The sequence below is a fragment of the Notechis scutatus genome, chromosome 2, assembly GCF_049901735.1.
Source record: "Notechis scutatus isolate UNSWTSFEM ecotype Mainland chromosome 2, rNotScu1.2, whole genome shotgun sequence".
Lineage (NCBI taxonomy): Eukaryota > Metazoa > Chordata > Lepidosauria > Squamata > Elapidae > Notechis > Notechis scutatus.
The window spans coordinates 251,828,778-251,841,985 of NC_142010.1; the positions used below are offsets into that span (position 1 = coordinate 251,828,778).

Consider the following 13,208-nt stretch of genomic DNA (forward strand, 5'->3'; position numbering starts at 1 on the left):
AGTCAATCTGTCCAAAGGCTATGATGATCTATTAAAATATTTCCCCCATTGGACCATGAACAAAAGGTAGTTACAACAAGTATCAATATTAGAGTACGCATGGCAATGAATTTTCTGTCATCCCTTAGCTTAGATAGTGTGGTGGCAAATAATGTTCACAAATATGGCAAACAGTCAAGAGAGCAAGCTGATCTATTTGCTAAGAACCCTTTTCCAATTCTGGCAGAAATCACCAACCATTTCTTGGCTGTTTGTGTTAGTGTTGATTCTATAATATACACGAATACAATGGGAAACACTTTCAATGATGAAAAGAAATTAAGCTTCCCTATCTTGGCAAAAATATATTATTGAACAGTATGGTTACCTAGATTTTTTGATGTGGGAGTTGAGAGACTTTTTTTTCCTGTGCAGTATTCTAAAAACGTTAAAGGTAGCATTATTGTAAAGACATACACATAATCCAAATACGATGAGAGAGAGTAGGTAGTTCTCTCTCTCTCTCTCATTGTATTTAGATTATGTACATTTAAAAATTAGAGAGTCTGGAGAACTCATGAAGTACAATCTGAGATCAATCCCCTGTGCAGATTGTGCAGTGATTTCTATGAAGTGACCACAGGGAAATGAATTGGGGAATATATAGACATGTGCACTCTGAAGATTTTGCACATATATAATCACACTCAGCTGTTCCTTCACTAAGCAGATACAGAATTCTTTACCTTGGGCCGTTTAAGATCCTTGTCCGAATCAAGCACCAGTTGAGACAAAATCAACTTAGTCTTGCAGTCCCAACAGAGACCAAGTTGGAGGACTTGGATTAGAACTTTGTTTCTAAGGACACTGTCAATTTACCTAGGTCAGCTTATCATTTTATTGGATTGTGGCCATTTCCGAAATGGCTCAAAAATTGGTTGCAAAGAAGCATGCTTTTTAGCTTTAAACCTTAATTTAAGGAACACCTTCTGTGACTTTAAAAATAAACACTAAACCTAGGTTCTGTGGGTAGCTTTCATATTAGCCTTAGCAAAGGCAGCCTGTTTAGCAGCCGTTCTTAAAATGGCATTTTTGATAGCTTCTTCTGCCAAAACTCCAGGGAAATGAATATGTAAGGGTCCCAGACTGCTTTGCAAAAATGGACAGTCAACAAAGGTTCCCCCAAGATATCATTTTGCTAATTGATCCCTGTATACAAACAGATCTGTAGGTGTCTTAGAGAAGTATTCACACATGCTATGCCAGCTGCCCTTTGCGTTCAGCTGCAGGCAGCAAAAAAAGAGAGGCTTTTTTACTCTCTTGTGCCTAACACTGCTGCTGTATTTATGTCTGAAGGACCCCGGATGAGCTGATGGTGTTAGATTGCAATACGATGCAGATATTATAACACAATTCCCACAAAGAAGAAGCCAGTTAGAGGGCTACTATCAAGCTCCAGCAGAAGAAATGCTATAAACAAAGCCAGGCACACGGTCCAGTTATTATTTTCTTTCAGATCCTATTGATTTCAATGGGGAAGACTGAAGTCTGCCTTTCAGTCCTCCCGCCACAATCAATGGGACTTAAACGTGTTTAATTGAGGCCGTAAACTGGGCCATGCATTATTAACTGATCGCATCCGTCTACTCTACATACATATTTTTTAAGCGTTCGCACACGTACCCTCGCTCTCAACTCGACGCGATAACTGGGGAACTTGTACGGTTTAAGAGTCCATCTTTTTGCCTATATGTGGACTCTTAAACTGTACAGGGCGAAAGGAAATAATAAACGCGTAAACATCGCGGAAGGTGCGAAGAGCGGGCGCGAATTGGCATGCTGGGGGAACCACAAGGAGGTCAGCGGATGGGTTGCGTTTGCAAGTGTCAAATGTGTGTGTGTGGGGGGGTTGTTTAAGCGCCCACCCGACGACCAGGAATTGCGCCGCGGAAGGAGAGAACCTCCCCGCTCCGCAGCCTCCCTCGAGGGAGAAAGGCGGGAGGTTAATAAGCGGGTGATAATTGATAAGCCAGGGCTGCTCAAGGGCGCCAATGTTGTCCGTCGTTCTTGCCAAGGAGAAGGGTGTCACTCCTTGATCCTCAGAGTGGCTCCGGCCATGGAGGAAGACTCGTGTGTCGATGGGTCAGAAGCGACGGTCTCCTTCTGAAGGGCTCTTTTCGCATTCCTAACTATCCCCCGAAGTTGGGGGGCAAAGGGAAGAGAGAGTTTGTCCTTACCTTACGACCTGAGAGGGCCCACCTATACCTGTAGTGTGTACATACTGCACCTTACTGGGATTATCACCTGCCCCTCTTTCCCTCTCCTCGCCTTCTCTCTCTCTCCTGATGTTTCTCCTAATTGAAAATCGTTAAATTTAGGGGGTGGGGAAGGGACGGCCGGGAGGAAAAGCGGGGGGGGGAGGGGGAGAGAGACCGGCGAGCTAGTTTTGCATAAGTGTAATTTATCGCAAAGGTGAAAACAATTAACTGGCCTTTTCTCAAAGCGACTTGGGAAAGACTCAAGGGATCTTTCATCACCAGGACCAAACCATCACACCCTCCTACAAGGCGGGTATAAATCTGCACTGCATTTTTATTTGTGTTGTTTTCTTGTTGAAATGACACCTACCGGAGCTCTCTCTCTCTCTCACACACACACATATATATTAAAACGAGCGAGTTCTATCAAGGGCGCACAGCCTAAATCGACAATAAATATAAAGAGAAACCAGGCCAGTCTAAGCGACTCTTCTCACCCTGTGGGGCTCGAATATGCATTTTTAATGGCTCCAGGAAAGGCTGGGGGGTCGAGGCAGAGAGAGAGAGGGGGGAGGAGAAGAGGAAGAGAAAGCAAGGCTTCCTTCTTTAACGAGGCGCTCCAACGCGTCACCCCGGCCCCCGGCGAAGCGACGTGGGAAACTGACTAACCCAAAAGTTGTGGGGGTGCCCCCAAGGTTGGAGATCAACCGCCTACCATCTTTCGGCTACTTAGAACTACCACAGTTTGGTGAGCACCTCAATTTATTCCTCTCCCATCCCGCCGCCCGCAATTATTGTCTCCTCGGTCCAGCTCACCAGAATCCCCGCGAATTATTTTAATAATTGATAGAAAGGGGGGGGGGGCTTTTGTCCCTCCTTCCCTTCTCAGCTTCTCCTCCCTGTTTTGCTGGTTTTCGCGGAGACTGTATTCAGACGGCGTTGTTTATTTCGTCCCTGAATCAGTTCTGCAACGTTTGTGTGTTTGTAAACCCGGGTGGGAAAAAATGGAGCAGATGTGCAGGAGAAAGACCCCACCATCTGGTCCCAAGATTTGAAGCCATCAGATGGCGGAGGGCTTCGCATTTGAGGTAGAAAATCTCCTCCATTCAAATACCCTCTAAAAAGGTGGTTTCAGCAGTCCGGGTCTTTCCGGGCGTTCGTGTTTTCCGGGCCATGAAAGGTCAGGGATCTAAATCGCGAATTGACGTCACATAGGGAAGGGGGCGGAAGGGGGCGCCAATGAAGATTCTGCCCTCAACCCTGAACTCTGAACCGAACCAAAGCTGCCTTTGCAACAAATGGGCCGAGGCTAAGGCGCCGCATCTTCAAACCGGACCGAGTGGATGTCTTGGTCCTCTCCTCATCGATCGACTAAGGGCTGCAATGTCAACAAGCGTGAGTTGAATTTCAGGGTTAAACACTAAACCGTCTCGGAGCCCGGATAATTTGGCCCTGCAGACAAAGTGGGGATTAACAGAATATTATATTTATTTATTTATTTGCTCAGGGTTGAAATGAAGGGGGGTCTTTGGTTTTCTTGCAGGCGTTTTCCATTACCCAAACTAGGTAACGCCATCAGTGCTAGTGGGAATTCCTGACCTATTTCAACCTTTCCACTTTCCGCCTACGAGAGTTGGAGGCGAGGTGAAAGCCGGCAGACGCAACCCTCGGCCGAAAATGGAGCATTTCCGCGGCGCTTAACGGGTCTTTTCCAGGGTACTGCACCTCGCAGCCCCCAAAAGTTGCCTTGAAGTCACCCCTCAAGTATGATCCTTTCCTCTCCCCACCCCGCCTGTACTTCGGCCTATTCTAGAATAAGGCCGTTTGAAGGTCAACCGTTCCAAAAAAAAGCAAAGCGAAAGGATTTCTTCTCAGGTATGATTCCGGTAATCCCACCCGAAGACACTGGCTTCCAAACAGGAGGAATTCCAAAGAGGAATTAGAGGACGGTGTTGTTTTTCACCAGATTTCACTTTACTTTTGTAGCATTTTGAGTAATCAAATTTTAAAAAAAAAATCTGGCCATCCTTCTCCGTCCCTCCAGCTCGCACCACAAGGGGAAGACCCAGAGAGCGAGGAACTGACCACAAACGGGGGGAGGGGGAGGGAGAGGGATTTGCTTCTGCGTCCTGGCGCTTGGTTTATTAGGCTTGCTGATACAACGCCGCATAAAAGTCTGGTCGATATGCATTTCAGACGTTTCTCACGTTAATTATCATCGCTAAGAACGAATGAGAAAGCGGAAAGGGGAGAGGGGAGGGAGGGAGGGAGGGAAGAGGAGGGGAGGAGAGAAAGAGAGAAGAGCTCATCTGTGGACGCGCGGTGTTTCCAAACTGTCTTGTTAGGAAATGGGTGACAAGCGTCCACACACACACACGAACAAAGGACGCCTATCTAGCCACATCTCTTCTCCTAACGCACAGCCAAACTCGGGCGTTTGCATCTCACCCGCGTGAGTTTCCCACAAGCGAGCGGCTGGGCTCGTAATTAAACGAGCAGGAATGCTAATTAATAATAAATCACCAGCAGACGTGCCAGATAAAACTCCCCCCTTTCCCTCCTTCCCTCCCTCCCTCCGGGGCAGGCTTTGCAAGCGCCTGGAAAGACAAGCAAGGCAGCCGGGGATGCAAGCGCCTCTAAATATATACAAGAGATAATTAGGGGAAGGGAGGGGGAGGATGAGGACGGAAGGCGAGGGGAAAAAAAAAATAACAAGATTTAGGAGCTCAGCTCCTTTCAGCGAAAGGCATCGCTGGAAGTCACTCGCTGGCTTTCTCTCCCCTCCCCCACCCCACTAATCAATACCAGCCAACGATTAATTGCTACAGGCCAGAATCCATCAAACACAGGTGAATGAAGCAATTGTCAGAAATAGGCGGGATTCCCCCCCTCCCCCCTCCGCCCCCATTTTCCTAAATACATTTGTAAACATTCCTGGATGGCCTCGCTGGGCAGGAAACCGGGCGGCTTATAAACAAAAGATCGCCTCGGATTAGAGGAAAAGGCAAAAAGCGCCGCGTTTGACAGAGGCGAGAGCAAATACTGTAGCAATGACAAGGCGCTTGGAAGAATGGTAGTTATATATCGGTGAGCATTCTTGCGCCCTGCCTCCCCCGTTTATTACATGGGTTGTTTGTATTTTTTTTAATGTTTTCCAGAGCAGGCGAGAGGCCAACCAGAGGTCGAATGCAATGCATCTTTGGCGAGGCGCTCCTTATTTGAGAAATCACGCGTTTTCGCGTTAAGGTCTCACAGCTTTTATTTCTAGACCTTTTTCAACGCTACGCAGCCACAAGCGAGGGAGACGGCCGGTCGCCGCGTCCCCGGTAAACCTCTTTCTCCAAACGGATCCTTTTTCCCTGTCCGAAATGGGTACGGACGGTGCATTTTTTTTCCCCGCGACACGCGTAACCGTGTCCAATGACCGAACCCTCTGGCCGAGTTAGAACAATAGAAAGAGAGGCGACTTCCCGCCGCGGCCGCTAGAGGGTGCTGGCAAACAACTCGGCGCACATCAAAAGGACAAATATCGGCTTACCCCCAACACAAGTGATTGTTCTCGTCCTCTTCGCTTCGAATCTATCCAATCTGTTCTGCAGAAAACAGCCCTCGTTTCTCCCTCCTTCCCTCCCTTCCCCCCAAAGCCCTTCCTCTGAAGCATTTATTTGGTGGCTTAAACGCTCAACGCCTCATTTTTCACAACCCAATCATGAATTTTAATTGATTCACCAACTCAAACCCCCCTTCTCCTCGGTGACTTTGAAATGGTACACACAAATAGCCGAAACAAAAGAGGAAAGGTAGTCCTCGGAGAAAATATACATTCCCACACCATACATAAGCACAGACGCCCCCCACCCCCCCACGTTAACCTCGCAAACGCGGTCTTTACTGAATTTATTTTTGGCCAAGGGGAAGCCGCACTTCGGCGTTATACCGCACGTGTGTCTAACGGTACACACATAAACACACAGTGCTGAACGGAGCCGCGAAGGCTAGGAAGGCAAATGCCGTGGAAAAACACGCTCCTTTCAAAGCACAAGCAGACGTACCCTTCGCCCTACAAAGAGGGGAAGGAATCAAACCCCTCCTTCTCCAAAGAAGTTTAGAGAGAGAGTATTGGGACAATGCACACACACGCACACACACGCCTTTTGACCCAAGGCAACCCTCGCTCCTCCAGAAGAGGTTATAGCCGTCTGACGGCGGCGGCTCGAGCCCCCCAGGGATTCCTGGAGGAAGAGAAGGGGTCACCCTCCGGTGCAACAGAAGCACCAGGCTCCCGGGGTTGGAGGCAAGCTTGAAGGGAAGGCGTGTGAAGCGGCGGAGCGACCAAGGCGTTGTCTTGTTAGTATCCCCAGCGGGAACCGCGAGGTCATGGGACACCTAGCCAAGTTCAAACGCAGGCCTGGGCGCTCTTAGGAACAGAACTCGAGTCGCCCCTCCGCACGTAACAGCCAGTTCTCCTAGCCAGTTCGCAGGCACGTGAAGACAAGCCTTCCCTCCCCTCCAGAGCCACCTCTGGACATTGGGGGAGGCTCTTTCCGCGCCGCCCCCCAGGCGAGCCACTTACCCGCAAGTCTTAAGGCTGACATCCTCTGGAACTCTGGTTCCTGCAGCCATTTCCACATTCTTCGGAAGGTCTCCCTGCCCGATTTCAGTTTACTCCAAGGCTTAGGGTTCCTTAGAAGGTCTGAGAGCGTCCCCTGAGAACGGCACAGCACCCGCTGGGCGAAGATGGCCTGGGGGATGCTGTAGCGCTTCAGCTCGGCGGTGATTCTCTGCGCCACTTCTTTGGTGTTGATCTCCTCCAACTGGCCCGAGTTGCTGACCTGGCCGCTCGAGGAGGAAGGCGGCCTCTCCCGGCTGGAGGCCAAGACGGGCCCGTGGGGCTGAGGGTGGCCGCCGGGGTGGTGATGCATCCCGTTCAGGTGAGCCATCATCGGGGCCGGCGGGGTGGCCAGGCCCCGCGAGAGGTGTTGGTCGCTCCGGGTCAGCATGGCCGGGTGGGCCTCGAAGTTGGGGCTCAGCATCTTCTCGGGGACGGACGGCCCGTAGTTGTGGAGGCCCTGCTGTGGGTTGTGGAGGGAGCCCAGGCCGTTGCCCAGCGGCGAGAGGCTCTGGCCCATCCCGGCCATCTCTTTGTAGGGCCCGTAGAGGTTGTTCATGGCCGGGAGCCCCCGCTCGTCGCGCATCAGGGTGAAGCTGCCGCTGACGTTGCCCGAGAGGCGCTGGTGCTGGTGGGGATGGTGGGCGTGAGGGTGGTGGGCGTGCGGATGGTGGTGGTGGTGGTGGTGGGCGTGCGGGTGGTGGAACTTGTCCGAGACGGTGGAGATAGGCGGCAGGGGCTGGAGAGGCGTCAGCGTGGTGTAAGTGCTGGCCATGCCCAGGCCGGGCGGCGAGGAGTCGCAGGGCATGCTCATGGCGTGGTGCAGCGGGATGGAGAGCTCCGGCCGGTAGTCCCCTGCCCCGTCCAGCAAAGAAGCCATGCTGCTCACCATGGCCGAGCGAGAGGAGGCGGAGGCCAGCTCCTGGTGGGAAGGCGGCGGCGGCGGCGGGCCTGGCGGTGCGGGCGGCGGGTGGACCCGGAGCGGGCCGGCGCTCCTGCCCGGCGGGTGGTGGTGCGGGCTTGGGCTGCCCATCAACTCCTGCTCAGGGCCGGTCGGCCCGTGCAAGGGCCCCAGGCTCTCCATTGTCAGCTCTGGGTTCATGGCGCAGCTCTCCAGTTCTTTGGTGAGGCATCGATAGGGGGTGCAGGCAGCCTTCATTCAGTCCATGGGGCGAGCCGGCGGTGGAGGCGGCGGCGGCGGCGGCCGTGGCTCCAGGGGTGTGCTGGGCGGGGACGGGGAGAAAGAGAGCGCGAGAGCGCTCCGGGCGCCGGTGGCGGCGGCGGCGGCTGCTGCTTGCTGCGGTGGCGGCGGCGGCGGCTCCTTTTCCAGCCCACCGATCGAGGCTCTTGCCGCCTCTTGGCTGACGGCCGGGGCGCGCAGGGAAGGGGTGGGGGTGTCGCTCTAAGGCCTCTCAGTTGTACCTGCGGGGGGGAAGGAAGCCCCCGGCCTTGCCGCTCCTCAGCCTGCCCAGCGCCGCGGCTGCCTCCTCGCCATGTCCGAGCCCTAGCCTGCCCTTCCGTCTTCTGCTGGGCAAGCGGGAGCTGTCCAGAGTTGCGCTCGCGCCTCGCCTCCCACCCACCCATCTAGCCCGGCCCCCGCGCGCGCGAGGGGAGGGAGGAGGTGCTGGGCGGGCGCTCCTCTCGGATTGACCAGCCTCCTGCCCAATCCGCGGAAAGCAGGTCCGAGCAGCCGGCCGACGAGAGAGAGAGAGGGGAGTGGGCTGAGGGTGGGGAAAGGGAGGCCCGGCTGCCTAAAGCCCAGCCAATGGCGAGCCGCCAGGGGGCGGAGCCTGGCCGCGGGAGGCTTCAAGCTTGCCTTTGGAAGATTCTCAGGCGCTGGGCTCTCTCCAAACGCAGCGGAGAAGCAGCGCGAGAGGGTTGAAAGGAGGAGGCGGCGGAGGCGGCGGCCTCTGACCGGCGGCCAAATCCGGAGGTTCGCCCCGCGCGGGCTTGGCCGGCAGCCGTGGACCCGTGCCTCGCACAAAGGGAGCGAGGGGAGGACACGGCGGCATCGTGGAAGGGCGGCCGAGCCACGCCCCGAAGCTAAATCACCACCAATAATAGGAATAGTAACCGCAGTGGTAGTAGTAGTAGTAGTAGTAATCGCTTCGCCGGGTCTCCACAGACTCGCTTCGCGTGAGGGGGAAGCGGACGGAGGTGGTTCTTCCTGCTGCATCTCGGCCGCTGAGGCAAACGGGGGGAGGGGAGAAATGTTCTTTCCCGCCCTCCGAAAGGCGAGTCTTGTCAATCCTGGTGCTCCGGCGGGGGACGTCCCGAGCCGCCTTTGCGCAGAAGCCCACCCCTCACGCCCAAGCCCCCGTTGTGTGGACCGCCGCGTCGCCTTCCCGCCTCGCCTCAGCCACGGCTGGCGCGCGAGGCTCGCGCGCGCCTGCGCGCACCTCTCCGGGCAGAGGTTGAGGAAGGGGAGCCCGGGGGGGCTACGGAGCCCTGCCGGGCAGTCTCCCTCGGCTGCTCCTCCCGCGCGGCGTCTGAGAGGGAGACGCGGCGCCCAACTTCGCCGAAGTTGCCTTCCCGCGGACAGCCCGCCGGAGCGCCCTATCTGCCTTTTAAGCGGCACTCCGGCCGGCCCTCCGACCCAGCCCGGCGGCAAAAAAAAACAACAAAAACCAACAGCGTGAATGCAGGTGCAAATCTTGAAAGAAGGTCGCTCTTTCCGGAGAAGGCGCAAAAGCGATCCTTAGGTTGAGTTGCTTTGGATCCCAGCGCGGCATCACTTCCTCCTCCTCCTCCTCCTCCCTCCCCCTCCTGCTGTTTCAAATGAAATCACCATAGAAACCCCCCTTCCAGGAAATCTGCCCCACGGATACTAACTACATGGTCGTGGAAGTTCCTAGTTAGTATTTGGTATTGAAAAGGGAGATCCTCTGCCCCAGGGACATTTACTAAGCAAAGCTTTCTTTGCAGCCCGACGGGTAGCAAATCCAATGCATTCCCGTCCTTAAAATCAAGTTCTGCTCGTCACAACGGCTGCTAAATTCTGATCCAGCCCACAATTAACCTTCGCTTGTTACATTTTATTGATTGTACTCCGGTCGTGGGCAACGCCAGAGAGCTTGAAAGGCCCCTTAACGCCCCCTCCCCCTTTTCTGACGGTCCCCTTTCCTCTAGGAAACAGGAAAGGGTCTTAGTCCTCTTCCCGCCCTGCATAGAAACACCTTGACTCGGTAATAAACTCGGGCTGGGCTCATCCAGGTTAGTTAACACCCGCCGGGTGGGGAAAAACTGCAATATCCCCAAAGGCTGGGTCGCTTGGCTTCCTTAAGGTCTTTGGATTTCGCAGAGGAGGAGGAAGAAGAGGTGTCTCAAAGGTTGGGCCGGGAAATTTTTATATTTGAAGGGCAAAACAAAAGGTGCCTAGACCCACAATAATAGACCAATCCGTGTTGTTTGAAACGATCGTGGTTGTTAAGTAGATCTTAAGGGCCGGACAAACTCGATTGGGCAGACTTGTAGGTCGGAAATGCAATATAAAGGACCGGGTTCCATTTTCGACTGGTCTCATTGGTTGGGAATTAAATGCCTTCAAATTTTTGCCAGTCCAGGCTCGGCCCAAGCCGCTTTCCAGGAAAAGGTGCCTGGGCCTCGAGTTGTTCAGACAAACCGTCTGGCACAAATAAAGAAAAAGCGGGCCGATGGTCAAAGAGGCAATGGCAGAACCCGGTAGAAACGGATGGCTGTAAAATAGCCTCAGGGGAAGGATTCCCAACGATGATAGATTTTTCCCCTCTTCTGAAGTTCCTGTTTATGCGATATTAACGAATAATGTTTGAAGGAGTTGGAGGGGTGTTCAGGACTATAAATACCCTCAGAGTTATGTGCCGATTCAGTAGCACCGTCCTAAGTTCCTTTACTTAAAAGCAAACCTCATTGGGTTTATTAAAGCTCAGCTTGATTGAGTCTTCAGATTGAAAACTTCCCATTTTTAGTCTGCAATTCATCCTTGTCGATTTAGTAAACGCGCCTGCAGCTTTTACCCTCCGGTAAGCAAGCAACATGGACTGACTTTACATGGAAGTAAAGCTCGCTGGATAAGGCACGGTCGGGCCCTCTTAGGACTCCTTAACGGCTAACTTTGGCCCAACCTTGTCTCCTTCCATCGTTTCGCTGAATTTCTCGAGTAAGAGGGAGGGATCACCCTTCAGAACCCGCTTGGCTAACTGGCCGGCAATCCAAAAGTTTCGGCTTCTTCGCGAGGGCGTGGGAAGGCGTGGGGTGTAAGAACAGGTTGCCCCCCCCCCCAAGAAGGGTTGAGCCCGGCTGAGGTTGCGCAGATGTTGCCTTTGTTTAAAGAGACAGCAATTATGGAGAGGGGGCGCATAAGTTTGAAAAGCGTGACCTATTTTCTTTTGATCAGCTGTCAACGGAAGGGGGGGGGTCTTCTCAAGACAGCCCCTTTCCAACTACTTCCAGCTGTTAGAGAAAACCTGGCTTAGAAAACAATTTGGGGCGGGCTGCGGAGAAAGGAGTCCCACTTCGGGATTAGAAGGGAAGGAGGGCCTGCAAAATCAGCGTTAAAAAAAATATCGGCCAGCCCGAAGCATTTTCTGTGTAGGGGACGCGCCAATCTCCCTTTTTTCTGAAAGGCAAAACTTGGGAAGCCAAGTTTTATTCTGAAGTAACCAAAATTGTGTAGGTTTAATTGGGATTTGCTTCCAAAGTGAGGCTGGAGAGAAGATTGCTATAAGGTAAAGCTAAAGACAGCGGATCGCGGAACAGATTGGCCAAAAAGAACAGAAAACCTCAAATCTCTTTAGTTAAAATAAAATCCATGTGGGGGAATGGCATATTCTTCTGATTAAATTGGCCTAAAATGCAATAAAATGGAAATCTTAGGATGCCGTTCTGAATGGGCTTATTCGGAAGTGACTTCTCAGGCCAAGTACATAAAATCAAGTTATATAGGATGGCAACTGTAAATTCACAATTGGCTTTCCTTGTCTAGCTAAGTTATGGTGGAGATTTTCAAGCCTTTGTGGCTTTATGGGGCTGTCAAATCTCCCCCTCCCCAATATATTATATAGGTAGGTATACACACAAACACATTCATATGTATACACACACACATACATACTTGGGAAAGAGAAGGAATATAAGAATATTAATCCATTAATTTTCATTTTTGTAGATCATTCAACAAAAACCGTCACATTTATTTCCCATAATCGTTTAGGCTCATACCAATGCTTCTTAATAATTATACTATTACATGAAATAAAAATGGTTCTTATAAGTTAGTTATATTTTTTAAAAAATAAGGCATGCTATTAATAATCTACTTGTTGGCATTTTGCAGGGAGGGCATACTACCTTTTTTTTTCTTTTTTCTTTTAAAGATGGCTAGAATGGATCAAGATCAGTCTGAGATATTAGGAGGACCTTAATTTGAGATTTGGGAAGAAAGAATTCAGATCCGAATCCAGGGAGATTGCCCGGTTTCTTCTTTGCCTCTTAGAATTTTCCTTATTTCACATCAATGGTTGTAAGGAAATTTTTTTTGGGGGGGGCAATCTAAGTTTTTAAGGACCTTTTTAAGCCACTTTGGGGCAAAATTAAAATATCGTCATCTCACCGTCTCAGAGGTCTCCAAACTTGGCAACTTTAAGAGTTGTGCACTTTAACTCCCAGAATCCTGAGAGTTAAAATCCACAAGTCTTAAAGTTGCCAAGTTTGGGGACCCCTGCTCTACCTTGCCAACTTTCACATTTCCGGCAGGGCCGATTCAAAAATAAATAAATAAAAAAATGGCCTTCCATTTTTTTCTATCCTTTGACGATCTAGTTGGAATCCGGTTTTCCACCAGAAGCCTGCTATTTTACCTATTAAAAAATTAACCGCCCCCACCTTTCCAAAGACTTCTGGAAAACCCTCGGATTCACCTTTCGCTGCTCTCTGTCAGGAAGACGACCAACACAGGGGATGATGAAGTGACCAAACCGCCGTTTCGCCCAGGAAAAAGGAAACCTCCTTAATCTGCTTTAAGGCCAGCGCAGGCTTGCTTTGCGTCGAAAGGTTTCCGCCACAGCCGTTTGCGTTTAAAATAGGCCTCCCTGGGCTCGAGTAGGACTTACTTCCAAAGAAGAGCGCGTGTTCACACGGGACTCTAGGAGTTTGACCGCTCGGCTCTGGGTCAAGCAGGCCGTTCCGCTGGCTTTCGGTTTCAAGTCCCGTAGCGTTTGCGAACCCCTCCGTTTTGGCATCGGCTTGGAGGAAATGAGCGCGCAAGGAGTGGGGGGTGCCTTAGGGCTCGACGGCCTGCCTTTTGACCCCCCCCCATCCTATTTCCCGAAGGGGCGGGGCTCCCTTCTCTTCCCGAGGAGGTGGAGAAGCGCGCGCGAGCCGGG

At 52.0% G+C, this 13,208-nt stretch overlaps 1 protein-coding gene and 1 long non-coding RNA gene across 2 annotated transcripts in view; one reads left to right on the forward strand and one right to left on the reverse strand.

Moving 5' to 3' along the window:
• ONECUT2 (one cut homeobox 2) overlaps positions 1–8,412 on the reverse strand; it is an 81,192-nt gene extending 72,780 nt beyond the window's left edge. Inside the window, exon 1 of the mRNA XM_026666357.2 lies at positions 6,811–8,412. Within this exon, the coding sequence (XP_026522142.1) occupies positions 6,811–8,005 (1,195 nt within the window). The 5' untranslated portion in view covers positions 8,006–8,412. The remainder of the gene's footprint in view (positions 1–6,810) is intronic.
• LOC148132601 (uncharacterized) lies at positions 3,137–4,069 on the forward strand. The gene is made up of 2 exons (XR_015748270.1): positions 3,137–3,632; positions 3,781–4,069. It is a non-coding gene; the product is annotated as an uncharacterized LOC148132601 (long non-coding RNA).
• Positions 8,413–13,208: the final 4,796 nt, after the last annotated feature.